General features: G+C 46.0%; 2 protein-coding genes across 4 annotated transcripts in view; one reads left to right on the top strand and one right to left on the bottom strand.

The window, feature by feature from the left end:
• Positions 1–954: 954 nt before the first annotated feature.
• LOC117745685 (GA-binding protein subunit beta-2-like) lies at positions 955–9,895 on the top strand. Of its 3 annotated transcripts, none has more exons than XM_034554182.1 (8): positions 955–1,155; positions 2,246–2,353; positions 3,715–3,882; positions 4,620–4,814; positions 7,031–7,139; positions 7,357–7,512; positions 8,053–8,174; positions 8,509–9,895. In XM_034554182.1, the coding sequence occupies exons 2-8, from the start codon at positions 2,246–2,248 to the stop codon at positions 9,007–9,009; spliced, it is 1,359 nt and encodes a 452-aa protein (XP_034410073.1). In that variant the 5' UTR covers positions 955–1,155; the 3' UTR covers positions 9,010–9,895. The 3 variants fall into 3 exon arrangements, with proteins under 3 accessions (XP_034410073.1, XP_034410072.1, XP_034410071.1); XM_034554181.1 differs by having other exon boundaries at positions 4,512–4,814; positions 8,512–9,895; XM_034554180.1 differs by having other exon boundaries at positions 4,512–4,814.
• A 5,976-nt stretch (positions 9,896–15,871) lies between these two features.
• The window catches only part of LOC117745648 (cortexin-3), a 4,546-nt gene continuing 1,472 nt past the window's right edge, over positions 15,872–18,945 (bottom strand). The window contains exon 2 of the mRNA XM_034554106.1: positions 15,872–16,206. Coding sequence (XP_034409997.1) covers positions 15,872–16,123 — 252 coding nt within the window. The 5' untranslated portion in view covers positions 16,124–16,206. The remainder of the gene's footprint in view (positions 16,207–18,945) is intronic.

Here is an 18,945-nt window from a genome sequence, read left to right as displayed (position 1 = left end):
CGTAGTGTGGCTTTTAAACTACTTTAAAGTTTAGAGTAAAAAGGTGGATAGATATCCAATAATGAATGTATTTAATATTGTCAGACAAACGAGTTGCAAAGAAAGGAATCATTCAGGAGTAAGTCAAAGAACAGGTTTAAAGAGTCAATGTGCAGGTTTTAGTGAGGCAGTGAGAGAAACTAAACAACTGTACTACTCCTCTGCCAACGACTCTCCTTCTGTCTGGAGGGTTCTCAGGCAGATCACCCACCCCAAACCTAAAAGGCCCCCCCACTCCACCAACGACTTACATGACCAACGACCCGAGTGACTTCAGGTGTTTAGAGTTGTCTTTTGTTTCATTTGTTTTGCTTGTTTGTTCCACTGCTTTTTAAAATAAATTTTAAAAGGTGTTTATTAAATTACCCATTAAATAATACAGTAATCAGGATTTTTTTTTAAAGTATACTAATTAAGCCTTTTATTCTTGAGACCTAGGGAACATAATGTAGAAGCAGGTTTAAAGATGAGTTATACATTCATATTTGAATAGCCAGCATGTGTATTCAATCAAGTTAATGATCAGGGAAAATCTTACATAAAAAAAAAAAATCAATATTCTCCTAAACGTTTGAATAAATGCACTATGACCAACTCTGCACACTTTTTGCTTAGTTAACTAAAAACAATAAAACTAGAATGGGATTTTTCCTTCAAAATAAACTTCCTTCCTGTAAAACACATATTGACCATGTACGCTATATCTCTTGTCGTTATATTAAAGCAAAACTGTTGGGACGTTTTAAATAAGAATTAAATGGACCTTTCCACTTAATACTAAGACTTTTTGGTGAAATATACTGCATAATTTCCCATTAGAATCACATTGTGATCCGGTTGGGCTTTTATTTTGAAGAAAAAAAAAGCCCCGACCGGAACCCCCCCTCCCCCGCTTTCAATCCAATCTGCGTCGCTTTACATTTTGTCATGTCGCCGGTCGCCATTTTTGATCCTAAAAAAAACCAATAAAACAAAAAAAAAAACACACACACACACACACAAATGAGAGGCTTTTTAAAAAATTTATTTTCGCGAAGAAGTTACGAAAGTGTAACGACCACTTCCGGCTTTAGCATAAATAATTAATAGCCACTCTAGTGACGTCGCCGTTTCGAGGCAAGTATACCGCGATGACGTTGTTAACGGCAGGTTTGTTAAGAGCTAACGGGGTCGGCTAACACGACGATAACAGTAACGGACGTTAGATTCCGGTTGAGACGTAATATTCGGTGCTTTCGTTTCGACGTTAACCTCCCCGGTTGTTTGTTGGTAAACACCCCCCTCACCCCTTTCATCCTCCCCGATGTTTCGGGAGACTTGACTGGCGGATGTGGAAATCGCCTCCTTTTTAATAGCGGCGACTTCCACCGGAACAAACCGAACTTACCGTTAGTTTGTCTTCTTGTATTTTTTTAATGTTTTATTTGTGTTTACGGGACACCGGAGAGGAGGAGCCGCGTGCATCCGAAAACAAAGCTTTAATTTTCTGCGTCGACATGCAACGGCATTTTTTTTTTTTTTTTTTTTTTGGAGCAAATCAATATTTACAAGTAAAAAATAAATAAATAAAATGCATGGATGATGTAGTAAAATTAATATTCCTTGTGTTATATTTTTTATTATTCCACTTTTTTAATAACTGTGACATACGCAGTGCATTTTCCTCAAGTACCATCAGTACGATTTTGAGGTTTTAGTACTTAATTAATTTTTTTTGCTTGAAAATATGTCACTTTCCATGAATTCATCAGCTGTAGTTTCCATTTTTTTTGTATACAAAAACTTTTGATGTTCTCGTAAAATATAAATGCATTTGCTATTGCAGAGCCACTACATTCACATGCTGCAACATAACGTAATAATGTCATATATAGATAATAATCTAATACAAATGGGAGTCAATTGGTTTTTTTGTCCAACCAACTGTTCCAAAAAATAAATAAATATATATATATATATTAAATTCACAATGATATCGGACAGCAGTAGCAAATCCTCATGTTTGAGAAGTTGTAAACAAAGATCATGTTTTTCTTATGTGCTCAACAAACACAACACACACCATAACCAAACTGCTGTGTATTCTGGGTATTATTATTTCCCCCAAAAGCAACACTCCAGTCACATGGTCCTGTCCCCTGGTGCTCTTGTCCCCCCCCCCCCCCTCTCTGACTGGTATCACAGTGTTTCTCCCACCTGTCAGCAGATGTCACTGGTGTATCTCGGGCAGCAGCTGCTGGAGGCCGTGCGAGGCGGACAGGACGATGATGTCAGAGCCCTGATGGCCAACGGGGCGCCGTTCACCACCGACTGGGTGAGGCCCGACTTTCGTTAATTATGGAATGATCTTCAGGCTGATCCATTATGACACAAGTGCGAAAACAGTTTGTCTGCGGGCCAAGAAAAACAGAGATGGTCAGCTCTTGATGTCGGAGCGAGTCGGCCTGCATGTGACAGAGTGACAGTTATGCTGAGGCGTCATGTTGAGCTCAAAAAAACACTTACTGAAGGAAGGAAATACACCACTCACATGCTAATACTAACACTAAAGTGCTGTGCCTGCAAACGTGCACGTAGGTACAGGACAACGCAGTGGCTGCGCACTTGTGATATAAAAATAAACTGACTATACGCTGCATAAAATAACTACTAAACGATACCTGAGGGGTGGAAACCAATTAATCTATTCATCGTCTGGACTGCAAAACGTTAAAAAAAAAATACTTAATCTTTTTATTGTCAAAAACCTAAAAGACGTTCAGTTTATGGTCACACAAGACAAGTCAAAAGGAGCAAATCTTCAACACCGAGAAGCACAAAAATGACACAAACGCTGAATAATTAATTAATAATCAAAAGTAGTCGCCTACTACTTTTTCTGGATGGACTAATCTATTAATGATTACCTATTAATACTTTATACTGACACACTCGCCAGGAAGCTGCGGGACATTAAATCCCCATTGCACCATTTAGTGTATTTGTTTACATTTTTGTGCTCCTAATTAGCATTTTCTTTCATTTATTAAATTGGTCTGCAAAGTGCTAAAAATAAATAAAAATGTAATTAATAAAAAATAAAAAAAAACCACAGGCACTTTCCTCTGACTCTTTTGATCACATCTATATGTAACGTTCATTTATAATTCACCACTAATGGTGTTTTTATTGAATGTCCTCTTCCCTTATGCCACCTGTAAGACCATATGAAGGGTCTCAGAAACGACGGCTTTTTAAAGTAACCCCTGATTCACCCGGGACAGCGTGTCACACTCCTTTTATTTATTATATTTATATATTTTTTAGAACGACAACGTCCCGTATCTTAATATATATATATGTATGAATTCAGTATTAATTAAATGGACCAGAAGCAAAGCCGACTGTGTGAACATAACAGATGATGTTTTTAACGTTTCCATTACCTCGGCGTGTCACCGCTGGTGGATGAGCTGTCTCTGACAGAACGCCCTCGTCCGGAGTGATGACGCCGGGGAGCGAACGCGGGACGACGTTCCTTCACCCTCCAACAGTTTAGTGTTTTACGGTAAATCTTTTTACGGGGGCGTGGATCCTGGAGGGGGGGGGGCCCTCGTCGAGGTCTCAGGCTTGACCCCCTTTTGAAAAGTCCTTCAACGGCGTGGAAGAAAATAAATAAATGAATTTCTCCTCCAGCTGGGCTCGTCGCCGCTCCACCTGGCGGCCCGGTGCGGCCATCACTCCACCGCCGAGGTGCTGCTGCGTGCCGGGGTCAGCCGGGACGCCCGGACCAAAGTGGACAAGACCCCCCTTCACATCGCCGCCTCGGAGGGTCACCCCACCATCGTGGACCTGCTGGTGCAGGTGAGGAGAGGCACATGGTCTTTCCATGCCAACGTTTTTTACTCGTCAAATTAATGCTTCGTCTGTTTATTGATTAACAGAGGTGTTCTAATTATTATGGGATGTGTGCAGGAGAGGGCTGAACCCAAACTGGTGCTATACTCTATGGTCTAACATGGGGGCGGGGTTGACAAATTATTGTTTTAATATCTTTTAAAAGTTGTTTTAAAATTATTTTTTATATTATTATTGTATTACTGTAATATTATAGACAAAAAGAAGTAAAATGAACATATTATCAGCAAAGATGAAACGCCCTTTTTCGTAATAATAATAATTTAATTTCCACAACAGCGATGAGCATGAATCCTCGTGCTGGCTAACCTCTGAGGCTCAATCCATGACAGCCTATGATTTAAACAGCCTGGTATTTATGGAGTATTAAAAAGAATGTTTACACACTTCAGGCTCAATTTTATGCAAAGCGACTTATCAATCATGCAACTCAGGGTTAAAGTGCCTTGCTCAAGGACAGATCGACTAGGGCCGTGAAATAAAGTCCAGAAATATGTATTATTATATGTAATATGTGATACCAAAAAGCCATTTGAAGCTTCAGTGATGTAGATCACATGTTTCACCGTCGTTAGATCGCGTCCTCGTCCCAGACATCTTTTGCCCTCACCGCTTCCCGTTTGTCCCCCCCCCCCCCCTCCTCGCCTTCGCCACGGGGGGGCGCCGCTCACCCTTTTCTGCAGAACGGCGCCGACGCCAACGCCAAAGACATGCTGAAGATGACGCCGCTGCACTGGGCGGCCCAGCGCGGCCACAGGGAGGTGGCCGAGCTGCTGCTGAGGTACGGCGCCGACGTCCGCTGCCTCAGCAAGTTCGACAAGACGCCCTTCGACATCGCCATGGATACCAGCAACACGGAGCTGATGATACTGCTACAGGTGGATGAGGGGAGGGGATGGGGAGAGACAGAGAGAGAGAGAGAGAGAGAGAGAGACGTGTGAGGAGTCAGACAGGCAGATGAAGGATGGATGAAGACAGGTATTAATGGGGGGGGAGACGAGAGAATGCAAACTCAAAACAGACGTGAGGATGAGGAGGGGAGGGGGGGGGGGGGGGGGGGAGAAAGTGAAGACAGAAATGATGCATGGGGAAAATGAATAGATGGAAGGAAGGACGACTGAAAGGGAGAGGAAGGGTGAGGCGTGCAGGGGGGAGGACTTCTGTGAGGTTACAAAGCCGGGTGACAGAACAGCAGACATTCGGGGGAGGAGAAAGAGGGAGAGAGAGAGAGAGAGAGAGAGAGAGAGAGAGAGAGAGAGAGAGAGAGAGAGATGAAGGCGGGTAAGACAAGGAGCGACAGATGGAGCAACGAGGGACTTGTGAGAGAGGCGGGGAAGGGAGGGAGAAAGATGGACAGAGATTAGGGGAAAGAAAGAGAAACAGAAAGGGAGGGGTGGTGGTGGGGGGGGGGGGGGTGTGGCTGAATGAGGGGTGAGGAGAAGAGAAACAGGGGGGCGATAAACAAAAAGGAGAGATTGAAAAAGAGAACGAGAATGAATTTAAAACAAAACAAAAAACCCGTCTGACGTTTTCCATAAGTGTGACTCGCGAAAAAAAAAAAAGAAGCTCTCAGTCGGACTCTCGCCGGTGTTGCCATGGTTTCAGTGGCCGCGCAGCGCTCCCTTTCTCGTCGAAGGGCAGACGGCGCTGCAAAAAAAAAAACTGGCCCTCGCCACGACGCCCCGGATTTAGACGCCGTCTCGACACTCGGTGGGACTCCAAATAATACGTTCGGATGAGTCATTAATGTGGAAGGAGGAGGTTCTGGGGCCTTCTCGGGCGTCGCGTGGGAGGTTCTAGCCTCTTTCCACAAAGCCAGGATGCAGACAGCAGGGCCTCCAGCCCGTTTGACCCTTGAAAACATGAACACCCACCTCAGCCACCCGCTACCCCCTCCCCCTTCCTCCTCCTTTGAAAGGGCTGAATCACCGCGAGTGCACCGCGATGCGGGCTTATTATCCGAGGGGTTCGGAGTTTATTTTCTTCTTTTTTGAAGTGGGGTTGCACGCCCCCACAGATTGGAGGAGCAGGCCCCCGAGAGCGACGTGCCGTAAGCTAAGCGCTCGTATGTAAATGAATGAACATCGCGTTTGGGTGAACGCCACGTTGAGAACACTTCCACTGCTCTCACAGAGCCGTCAGTCGGGCCCCGTTCCCCACCAGGGAGCCTTCAAAGTCATCTTCCAATACGCACAATGACACGAGCGGCCGTAAAGCAGCCTCGCTCTGAGCCAAGAGTCGAGCTCCTATGGATTTCATCAGGTGGGTGAAATCCATTTCGCTCTGATGAAATAAAGCGCTTCAGAAGGAAAGGAAATCGAAACTTTTCAGGGTTGAGGCGCGAGGGTTTCTCTGCCTCATCAAAGTCTGTGCGGACGGAAGGTCAAAGGTCAGGTGCAATCGCGTCGCATCATATTGTATCCACCATTAACCACACAGATTGCACACTGTGCTCCGAAAACACACACAGGGCCAAGTTAGAGTCGTAACCATCAATGTGAAACGACCACAGATCTGATTCCCCCCCCCCCCTCCAGAAACCCTCTAAATGTTTCAGTTACACCGATGCTATCTGCTTTCTTGTCTAGATGGAGCCCTTGGAATGATCCTAATTTGTACATCAAAGTGTTTCATTCCATTTTGTGCCTGTTAATATCTGATTGGATTACACTTTCATCTAGAGATTTAAAAAAAAGTGTATTATAAACCGCTTCCTCCCTCGAAACTGCATGTAAATATCAATTAAAAGAGGAGGGAAGCATTTCACCTCTTTACTCAGTCCGTATAATCTAAATTCAACTGTAATTTCAAGGACGAGCCCCTCGGGGCAGCTCCACTTCCTGTCCTCTCACGTTGGACTGCGGGGGGGGGGGGGGGGGGGGGTTGCAGGTTTATGCGGGGGGGGGGGGGGGGGGGGGTTGCAGGTTTATGCGCTTTCAACAGTTCTTTTTGGTGGTTTGTGCAGAATTTGTCAGACTTCCTCTACTTCATGAATTTAGTCATATATTATTTTTAACTGCGACAGAGCTCAATATAACCACAGCTCCTGTGCGTGCGTGTGTGTGTGTGTGTGTGTGTGTGCATGCGCTCGCAGGACGGCATGCAGAACCAGGTGAGCATCGACCCAGAGTCCCACTACATCATCCGTGCCGGTGGGCTGGTCAACCTCTCGGAGCTGGTCGCCGCCACCAAGACCGGCGCCGGTAATTAAGAACGAAGAGATGGGAAGTTAAGATTTGACTCCAAAGACACTGGGAGCTTTGCCGTGTGGTCGTACCTTAAAACATCTGGACTGGACAGCTAGAAAATGAGAGATTTGATATTGTAAAAGAATGCCGGAGATAAAGACGAGGGAGTGATGAACTACACGGGTTCTGGCCTTTGGTTCCTTAACATGACGCGCCAACTGTCGTCTTTCAGGCAAGTCGGAGGACGCCGAGTCGGCGGAGACGGCCGTCCGGCGCGTGGTGGGCGACGGCGGGCAGAGGGTCATCACCATAGTGACGGACCAGCACGGGAACCTGCAGCCGGCGTCCCTGGGCCAGCAGCTGTTCTTCACCCTGCAGGGTCAACAGAGTGAGTGGGCTGACTGAGGACCGAGATGAAGCAGAGGTGGAGATGACGCAGAGACGTATGCCAATAAAAGAAAACAGGCCCTCGAGCCATCAGCCAGTTGGAACGTCTCAACTCTGCAGACAACCTCAAGACGACATTGCGGTTCGCCGGCATCACGAATTTAAAAATGAAACCTTCGAAACACATCCTGAAAACAAAGTACTGTAGGAGGCAAAACGCTGCTTAATAAATGGATTCACGTATTAAAAGAAGTACAAAACGTGACCATTCGGCATCTTGAATGTCGAGAGGAGCATTTGCAAATAAAAAAACACCTATAATATATATATATATATATATATATATATATATATACATATACAAACACACTTACTGATGGAGCCACTTCCATGTTGTGCAAGGTCAAATTGTAGTTTCTTTTCCAAGGAGTTGGGTGGTTTAATTTAAAGTATAGCTTTCACTTAAACTGATATTGATCTCTTTAGGTGGCTAATATATATAACTACTCGCTGACCGATCATGTGACCACTTCTCTTGCAGTGGTGGCTTTGCCAGCCGGCGCAATCGCAGAGGAGGTCGTCGTGGAGGAGCCTCAGGAGGCCACGCCCACACGCAAGAGGAAGACGGACCCCGCAGCCAATCACGTCGGCCTAAAAGACAAGGTAAGCCAGGAGGAACCTGACAGGTACACACGTCAGTAACGGCTCCGTGTGATGACTGTCGCGGAGTTCAGCTGGAACTTGCTGGTCATTCAAAGTAATGAAACCCAAATGTAGAGGAACATCGTGGCATTTTTAATTTAATATTTCTCCTCTTTACTACATCTAAACTGAAAGCTTCCATTAGCACACAGTGTAATTGTGTCTCATTGTCATATTTCTCTGGAGCTATTAACTCCTTTAATATCGTGCACTTAAAAGAGCGCATTTCAGTTTCGGGGAAAAATGTAATTTCACCGGACGCTTCAGCCGCTGATTTGTTTTCTTTTCTTTCCAGAAGGTCAGAGAAAGACTGCAGCGCCAGCTGCGAGAAGCCAATCTCAAAGCCCGGGAGTACCAGCAGCAGCTCCTGCTGAAGGAGCAGGAGGCCGAGCAGTACCGCCTTAAACTGGAGCGGGCCATCGCCGCCGGCAACGGAGGAATCGACAACGCCATCGCGACGGTAGACGGCCCCGCGGAGGAGCAGGAGGAGGAGGAGGAGGAGGAGGAGATGATGATGGTGGTGCAGGAGCAGGTGGAGACGACGACGGAAGCCGGAACAGAGGAGGTGGAAGGAGGGGAGAGGGAGGACGCCGATGTGGAGGAGGAGGTCGTCTGTGAACCTCCAGAAGACGCTATTCTTGTGGGTGAGCGCGAGCCGGACGCGGAGGTCGACGCGGAGGTCGACGCGGAGGTCGACGCGGAGGTCGACGCGGAGGTCGACGCCGCAGAGGAAACGCACGAGTCCTCCGGGTGTCGGCGAGGCCGAGGGAGGAGCAGAGGGAGGGGCAGACGCTAGCTTAAAATCTTATTTAATTGATTTTTTTTATATACCTTTTTTTTTTTTTTTTGTAAAACGATCCACATCTCTTTATGGGACCTTTATGGGACACTGAGCCCCGGAGGGGGGGGGGGGTGCACTAAAGAGTGCAATGTGTCAGATCGGGTCTACACAATAACAATTTACAGATTTTCAGAGATTTTACACATTGCACCTTTTAAATTCTGAAATATTTTTTTGTGTGTGTTTACGCTATATATATATATACATATATATATATATATATATATATATATATATATATATATACATATATATATATATGTATATATATTTATATTTATTCGTGACAGGACTTGTGCCGAGGGCCCTCAGCCGGCGAACGGGGGCACACAGTCCGGTTCAGAGGTAATCATGAAGCCATCAGTGAGAGCGGAGAGGTGTCGCCCCACAAAGGGAATCAAACCCGCGACCTTTTAAACGTCAACTCGGTTCTCGGTGACGAATGGCATTTCTTCGGCATGTTTGTTTACGTGACGGTTTTCACAAATGTCCTTCGGGAGCAGCGGTCGGGCCGTTATCGAGAAAAAAAATAATTAGCCCAGCCGGGTTCGTTATTCTTTATTTATTTTGGGAGCCAAAAAAAACCTCCAATTTTGATTAAATGGCCAAAAGCGAGTGTTTTGAATAAGGAATAAAGTGCAGTCATCAACAACAAGAGCTTGATTGTTTGTTTGTTTTTTCTTCCATTAATTATACAGCTCATCTCCTCATTATTCAAACTGTCAGGGGACATTTGTTTACTGGTTTACACTTAAGAGCTTTATTCATCAGGATATGTTGTAAAAAAAATTAAAAAAAAGTAATTGTGTCTGTTGTTTTTTTGTTATTTGAGGCAATAAAAGAAGAAAAAATAAATGTGTGCTTTTGTACTCTTGTATTTTGTGGAGAGTTTTAATTAGAGAAACACATTTGGGAAATAAAATGAAAACATTAAATTGTGTTTAATCATTTAAATCTGGACGTTATTTAACACATTTCAATAAAAGGCTCTCTTTCATTTTCTTGCGTCTTCATGTATAAATATTATGTGCACGTTAAATCATAATTAATGCAAATGTTCCAGTGTTCACCCCCCCCCCCCCCCTCCAGCTGCACTCCAATGGTCGCCGGTGATGACTGTCATTACACTGGGCAGCTCCCAGTGGCATCAGCCGGACGGCGTGATGAGGAGGAACATCGTTGCACTCGTACAACCCTTGAGATGTGAGGGGGGGGGGGGGGGGGGGCTTTTGATTGGGAGTTCTTGAACAGCTGTCACCCTCTGATGTAGTTTTTAGGGTGGGGGGGGTTGTGGCTGACATGAATCTTGACAGACTTAAAGCTAGGAGGAGAAGGCCGCCCCCCTCCCTCTTGTTTCGTCCACCTCTCACAGGCGGCCTGCAGTTTTTCAGAACAGATCTCAAATAATGTTCTAGCCCTCGAAGCGCTTCATGTCCGGGACTCCGTTCAGAGCTTTGACGGCTGTACGAGCACGGAGATCACCTGGCGGCGGCCCTCTGGCCGTCCCAGAGGAGAGGCCGGGAGTGACAGCGCCTCACCCGTCGGGATCCCCCCCCCCCCCCCTGCCCGAGGCTCAGAACAGCCCGCCGGAGGAGAATGGCTACTGTCATCTTCAGAATCACGTTTGTTTTAAAAAAAATGCATTTATTGTTTTATCTCCCATGTTTTGTTTTTATTGAAGAGCTTTAAAAAAAGAAACCAATAGAAAAAACAAAAATCCGTAAGGCTTTCTGTCTGTTTAGCTCCAGGATTGGCAGCGTTGTTGTGTCTGTATATGTACATGTATACATCTAACACCGTGGGTCTAGAACTCATACATGTATACCTCTAACACCGTGGGTCTAGAACTCATACATGTATACCTCTAACACCGTGGGTCTAGAACTCATACATGTATACATCTAACACCGTGGGTCTAGAACTCATACATGTATACCTCTAACACCGTGGGTCTAGAACTCATACATGTATACATCTAACACCGTGGGTCTAGAACTCATACATGTATACCTCTAACACTGTGGGTCTAGAACTCATACATGTATACATCTAACACCGTGGGTCTAGAACTCGTACATGTATACCTCTAACACTGTGGGTCTAGAACTCATACATGTATACCTCTAACACCGTGGGTCTAGAACTCATACATGTATACATCTAACACCGTGGGTCTAGAACTCATACATGTATACATCTAACACCGTGGGTCTAGAACTCATACATGTATACCTCTAACACTGTGGGTCTAGAACTCGTACATGTATACATCTAACACCGTGGGTCTAGAACTCATACATGTATACCTCTAACACCGTGGGTCTAGAACTCATACATGTATACCTCTAACACCGTGGGTCTAGAACTCATACATGTATACATCTAACACCGTGGGTCTAGAACTCGTACATGTATACATCTAACACCGTGGGTCTAGAACTCATACATGTATACATCTAACACCGTGGGTCTAGAACTCGTACATGTATACATCTAACACTGTGGGTCTAGAACTCATACATGTATACCTCTAACACCGTGGGTCTAGAACTCGTACATGTATACCTCTAACACCGTGGGTCTAGAACTCATACATACATCTAACACCGTGGGACTAGAATTCATACATGTATACCTCTAACACCGTGGGTCTAGAACTCATACATACATCTAACACCGTGGGACTAGAATTCATACATACATCTAACACCGTGGGACTAGAACTCATACATGTATACCTCTAACACTGTGGGTCTAGAACTCATACATGTATACCTCTAACACCGTGGGTCTAGAACTCATACATGTATACCTCTAACACCGTGGGTCTAGAACTCATACATGTATACCTCTAACACCGTGGGTCTAGAACTCATACATACATCTAACACCGTGGGTCTAGAACTCGTACATGTATACATCTAACACCGTGGGTCTAGAACTCATACATACATCTAACACCGTGGGTCTAGAACTCATACATGTATACATCTAACACCGTGGGTCTAGAACTCATACATGTATACATCTAACACCGTGGGTCTAGAACTCATACATGTATACATCTAACACCGTGGGTCTAGAACTCATACATGTGTACCTCTAACACCGTGGGTCTAGAACTCGTACATGTATACCTCTAACACCGTGGGTCTAGAACTCATACATGTGTACCTCTAACACCGTGGGTCTAGAACTCATACATGTGTACCTCTAACACCGTGGGTCTAGAACTCGTACATGTGTACCTCTAACACCGTGGGACTAGAACTCATACATGTGTACCTCTAACACCGTGGGTCTAGAACTCATACATGTGTACCTCTAACACCGTGGGACTAGAACTCATACATGTATACCTCTAACACCGTGGGTCTAGAACTCGTACATGTGTACCTCTAACACCGTGGGTCTAGAACTCGTACATGTGTACCTCTAACACCGTGGGTCTGTTGGGGCTATTGCTACTCCGTAATGAATTGTAATCACTTTGGTGATCCATCAACTTTCCATATCGCCCCGCAGCCAGAGGGCTTGTTTCCCAAAGGTAGAAATTCACTATTGCTTGGAACTACTTTTCTAATATTTCTCTGAAAGGTTTGACACCTGAAGCAATTTTTTTGAATAATGCCGGCAATCAACTTTTCTTTGAAGCTTCTCGCCATATTCTGTGAAATAGGTGACGGTGAACCTTAATGGCTCTCGGGAATAAGAATAATCGCTTCCCTTTGTCCTCTTTGTCACATTCACGGGGGAACAGTCCCGTCCGACCGGCTCACACACCATAAAATTAACTGGAGGCTGAATAGTGAAACGGGGCGCTTGGGGGAAAAATGAATAAATTCAGCGTACGAGGCGTCTGAGGAGCGGGTGAAAAATAATTAAATTATCAGGAGGCTTTCTTGAATATGAGTCTTGTTGCATAAAGCATGACCGTGCTATCGATCCGCGGCGGTTCATGTTTACCACTCGGCGCGTGAGGCCGTGTGTGCGTTGGATTACAATCTTTGTTTGCCGTGAGCTGATGAGATTTCTGAAACTGAAAATGAAGGCTTTCATTACGGGACGATTTGCTTCCATTTTCCTGGAAAATTGTGTAAAACGCACCTCAGGCGAGCGACAAAAAAAAGAAGTGTTTTTGTTTTCTTTCACGTCAGAATTATTCTTGTGATTATTTTTATAGGATGGATATGAACGTACCTTATCCTCAGGTCGTGTGTGCTCGCTCTGCTTTTGACTATTAAAGTAAGATCAGTAAAGACGCAGGTTGTCTCTTATATAATAATATATTTTTTTTTTTAAATAGCAGAGACTGCACATTTCTCCTCTGCGGGATCAGCTCGCATTTTAAATTCCGATCTGCTTCAGCTCCCCGGCCCTCCCCTAAAAAAATATATAAATAAAGTAAAACCGGTGGATGTGTGATATCAGCAGAATTGTTAAGTAACGGATGCTCATATTCACCGACAAAGGGAAATTCAGAAGTCAATCTATCCTGGTTGTTGCATTGAGAAATGATGCAGGTTTTTTCAGAGAGGGGGGAGAGAGGGGGTGGGGGGTTGGGGGTTGGGGGGGGGGGGGCAGCAGCTGATTGCATATCAACATATTCAGCGTGGTGTTGGTGTCAGAGGGAAGATTGTTATTCTGCATGTCGTTCTGGAGGGTCTCGGCTCGAAGAGCAGTCTGGGCCTGGAGACTAGAGAAAAGTGTGTGTGCGTGTTTGTGTGTGTGTGTGTTTTGTGTGTGTGTGTGTGTGTGTGTTGTGTTGTTTTGTGTGTGTGTTTTGTGTGTGTGTGTGTGTGTGTTTGTGTGTGTCGTGTTGTTTTGTGTGTGTTTTGTGTGTGTGTGTGTGTGTGTGAGTAGCCAGACAGAGTGTCTGGGTTCACAGAAAACCAATCGAGACACCTGCCGGCTCCAACTGCCAGTCGCTGATAATGTGGGCAGAAAGAATGCGTCGGGCCTCCGGCGCACGCCGCACGCCGCACGCCTTGCAAAGGGCAGGTCGGCGCTCGGAAAGAATGTTTCTCTCATCCATCGTTTGTTTGCCGGTGACTCTGACCGACCTGGACGAAACGAACCCCTAATGAAATAAAACACATAAAAAAAACGGCAAGTTTTTGGTCTTTATTAGAAGAAAAAAAAAGAAAAGGACGATTGGCTCGAGGCAACACACACCAAAAAAAACAAAAAAACAGATTGAAAAAAAACCAACAAAAAAAGGCTCCGGTACAGACAGGAACAAGAAGCTGCTTGAGCAACTGACCCACAGCTACAACATCAGGAGTAAAGCACTTCACCATTTATCATGCACGGAGGAGATACTGGGGGATACATGCAGGAGGGGGGGGCAGAGATATCACACACATCAACACCTCTGCACAACGTCGCAACATCTGCGATAGGAAAAAAGGCCACAGCAGATCACAAGAACACCACACGTCACCGAAAAGGGGGGGGGGGGGGGGGGGGGGGGGGGCAGAGATATCACTTCCACTTCCTGTCCCGGCACAGAACCAGAGCAGGTCCACTTTGACATCTCCGTGAAGTGCAGCGACCGCGTCTCCGCCACACCGACGAATACTGTAAACAATCTACACTATAAGGCGCACGGTTGAAGAATTTGCCCAACGAAAAGAGCCACAAACGTCAGTTCGTAAAGGGGGTTCTCGACGCAAAGTCGCATCGTCATCGTCGTCGTCTTCGTCTTCGCCGTCAACGCTTTCAATACACCAACGGCAGGCAGTGAAATGCTGTTTAAGTGTCTTCAAATGGGCTCGACGCAACAAAAAAACAACACATTTAAAGACAAATATTTGTAGCGATTGTCCTTTCTTTTTCCTAAAACATCGATCTAAACTTGTGTCTTTTTGTTTCTTCTTCTTCTTCTTCTTCTTCAACTTAGGCACACGGTACTGCACAGTAAACGTTTTTCTTCTTCTTCAATACCTCTTTTGGTTGTTGACATCGAAAAAAGGACACGGACACCGCAGGGCCCTCTCGGACCGAAAGGGACTAATCCTTTCTTTTTGTGGTTGTAGTTGTTTTTTTTTGTGTTAAATGGCACACACAGAACACTTGTCGTCCCTCACTGATGGCACTTATCGGTCCAAACCTTAAACCTTAAACCTTAAAGGGAGAACTCTTCTACGGCCGTCTTTGTGATTGCGTAACCTGCTGTAGGCCCGAGACGCCATGTCGTATCCAACCGTCCAGAAGGGAACAACCACCCTACGAAGACATAAGGCATTACAACTCCTCTTCGCCTGAATCAGACACACAAAGTCTGTTGGACCTCGTGCGACCGTCCACAAATTAAGACAAAAATAAAACCAAATAGCTCAAACAACCCTGACTATCCACGCGCTTAGTTTTTTTTTTCTTCTTTTCAACACTGATTGTCTACATTATCAATAAAAACCTAAGGACGTAAACATGATAAGATGTAAACACTGTTAGAACGTCAAGAAGATATTCGACCCTGTGTGAGATGTGAGAGAAACGAGGTAGTCCAAAGGAGAACTGATGGGGGGGGGGGGCTGTTCAATCACTCGGACTGAGGGTCCGATCAATAATCTTCAAAGCATAGTTCTGGTCGTCTGGTTATAGTTGAGATGTTTCAGATTTGGCAGGGAGAAGCTGTCGTTTCGACTTCCAGAGGATTTTTTCCGTAAAGTCGGCAGACATTTGTTGTTTTAGCCTCAAAAATCAGTCTTCTATTTACTTTAAAAAAAAAAAATTCTAATTCTAATTTGTACAAATGCGATGCGCTCGCCCTCTCTCTCTCTCTCTCTCTCTCTCTCTCACCCCCGGGGGCTCCTCAGACGATGCGGTAGTCGAACGTGTCCTTCTCGGTGTGGTCCGTCCAGTTGGACGAGGGCATGCTGCGGTAGGGGTCCAGCAGGATGCGGAAGCAGCGCACGATGAGCAGCGCCAGGAAGATGAAGAGCAGCAGCACGAAGACGAAGGCCGCCTTCTGCTCCAGCGTCAGGTAGGAAGGCACGTGATGGCCGCCGCCCGACGAGGACAGCGTGCTGCTGAAGAGGCCCTCGGCCATCCTGGGCACGTCCATGCTCGACCGTCTCGGCTCCAGCTCTGTTGTCGGGGGTTCGCAGAATGATTTTTTTGAAGGGGGGAAGATGGAGTCAGAAGGACCTGCAGGAGAAGCCAAGCAGACGGATTATACTGGAGATCGGTGTCCTCTGCGGTTATGACGGACGCAAGCAAATATAAACAAACCCGATGCAATCGGAGAATCAGAAAGACAAAAAAGTCCATCTATAAAGGCCTCTCTATTTTTGGATCTGCTGGCACACAGCGCTCGCTCCGTGAGTAACGACGGCTCAGGGGAACTCTTTTGGCCTTTCAATTCTGCAGCTCCGGGGCTTTGAATTGGCACTTTGAAACCAACGGCCTGCGTTTTATGAAATATCCAACGCCGTTTACGGTTCATTGTATTCCCGTGCGGCCAATCTGCGTCCGCAATCTGCGTTCAAGTGTGGCAACCGTTTAGTTGTAAACATGTTGTTGGCATACAAACAGACAATCAAGGCCGGATTACCATCCAGGTATCCCGCGGGTCCCCCTGGTCTGTCATTAGGTAACTGAGCCTTTGTTTCACTTGAAAAAGGGGCTAAATTAAAAAATTCAGAGCGTCTGTGATTTGAGGGCATTGCCTCCACCCGGCTCTCAGCATGGAGACGGACAACGGTCCCAACGGTGCAAACAACGGTGAGCTAACGGTGCCGACGGCGCTAGCAGTGCAAACAACGGTGAGCTAACGGTGCCGACAGCGCTAGCAGTGCAAACAGCGGTGAGCTAACGGTGCCGACGGCGCTAGCAGTGCAAACAACGGTGAGCTAACGGTGCCGACGGCGCTAGCAGTGCAAACAGCGGTGAGCTAACGGGTGTTACCCTGAGGGGAGAAACCAGAGACGGCGTGCCGTCGTCACGGGACTTCTTTACACAGAAAATAGCCGTTTGCGGCGTTGTTAACGCTCTGAATTTCAAATTCAGCCCTTTTAAGTTCAATATCAACTGGATGTGACGAGTGCGTTAATGTCTTCCTCTTTATTTTTGCCAATCTTGAGGCTCCCAAGATCGGTCTTACAGTGTCAAAAAGACATTTAGTGATATTCTACATTTGTCTTATTGCCAAACAACCCCATTAAAATCTTCTTCCTCTGGGCCACGGAGCTCTATTGTTATCCAAAGACTATTGAAAACATTGTATTGTATACTGTGTGTCTGAAACAAATGCCCTATTTACTCCTGTTTTAATGGACTTTGATAAAACGACATGTTGGAAGGATATATCTTTAGTAGCAACCGGCGGGGTTTAGGGCCACGGACGGGCTCAGGAAGTCGGAAGGTTTCGAGAAGGTTTTTCTATTTAAATGGGATTTGTTGGCAATAAAAAGAAAGGGAACTGGGGGGTTGTCACTCCTGTGAGAGCCTTGTGCAAGAATGGGTTTGTAACAGCTCGCAGCTTTCTGTGTGGAGCATTTGTTCTGGCAAAAAAGAGAACCGTTGGCTCGTCTGTTGGGGGGGGGTACATCAATCCAAAGATAGGGCCAGCAGGACCGTTGAGCAAAGTGACGGCTGCAAAAAAATCACTTTCACCATTTGTCTTATTCTCTTCTTAAAGAAAGAGAGCACGACTCCCCCCCCCCCCTCCCCCCCGTTATCTCTGCAGCTTTAGGGATGAATCCTATCCGAGCCGTCGAGATATCATTTTATAAACCCAAAGTTTCCCCCAAACTTCCTGGCTCAACTAAACTAAAAGGTCTAGGGTCCAGCGTCTCCAGGTCAACCAAAGGAGGTAACGGTCCAACGGATTTACAAGAAGGAGCAAAAGATTGGGGGGGGGGGGGGGGGGGGGGGGACGGACACAATCACCTGAACATAACTCTCTGGATTTGTTGAATTGTGGTAAACGCGCCACAAATTTCCCTCGCCAGGAAAAGTCCATCGCGAGGTGATGATATTTTTTCCACCTTAACGTGTATTTTCGTAGAGCTAAAAACAACATGGAGACAGCAGCTTGTAGAGGAGGGGGGAGGGGGGGTCCAAAGTGTTCGATGCCAGTAAGCCTGGCTTTGCTTCGCTTTGCTTTGCTTAATGGGCTCCACCAATCAGATCAATCAGATCATTAGAGGCTTATCGGTTTGCGCCGACGCCCAGACTCCAATCCTTTTTTTCTGGGTAGCGTCAGCCGGTCACGCTCCTGTAAGCGTGAACATCCGTCAGAGAGACTGACAATCACTTGGGAGGGAGGGATGGAGGGAGGGAGGAGAAGGGAGAGAGATGTTCTGAGTGACAAGACGTCCAGAGGATCTCTCTCTCTCTCTAAAGAACAAACCCATCTCCGCCGGCCTCTCTCATGGGGAGAGACAACGCAGCTTTCAGTCCATCACACCTAAAACTCCCCCCAAAAAATGGTATTTCAGAGGCTGCGATTCATCGGCGCTCTCTGCGAGAAGACGATAAGCAACCCCGTCGTGTCAAATCCCAATCTCCACCTCTCCCGGTGTTTGCCGAGTATTATGAGCACTTTTGGGCCCAGAGACCGATCTGCTATTTAGTCGGCAACGCGCTTCAAAGACTCCCGTCGTCGTCGTCGTCAGCGACGCTGTGTGACGATAAGCGACAGAGAGTCAAGAGCTTCTTTCCTCGACGGTTAAGCTATTAATGCCTCGACAAGTTCTCAAAGGGATTTATATGTTGGTGTTTTTTGGTATCATTTCAAAAATGAGATCTCCGCCTCCCTGTTTGAAGAAGGTTGTGTCATCTTGTCTGCTTTGATCATCAGCTGGAAAGAAGAAGAAGAAGAAGAAGAAGAAATAACTTCTGGAGAAACCCTGAAAATAGCCTCCGCGACGACGGAAATACACA

Source organism: Cyclopterus lumpus, chromosome 16 (genome assembly GCF_009769545.1).
Source record: "Cyclopterus lumpus isolate fCycLum1 chromosome 16, fCycLum1.pri, whole genome shotgun sequence".
Lineage (NCBI taxonomy): Eukaryota > Metazoa > Chordata > Actinopteri > Perciformes > Cyclopteridae > Cyclopterus > Cyclopterus lumpus.
Note: the sequence above shows the minus strand (reverse complement) of the source record. Positions and strands in the feature narration are given on the sequence as shown.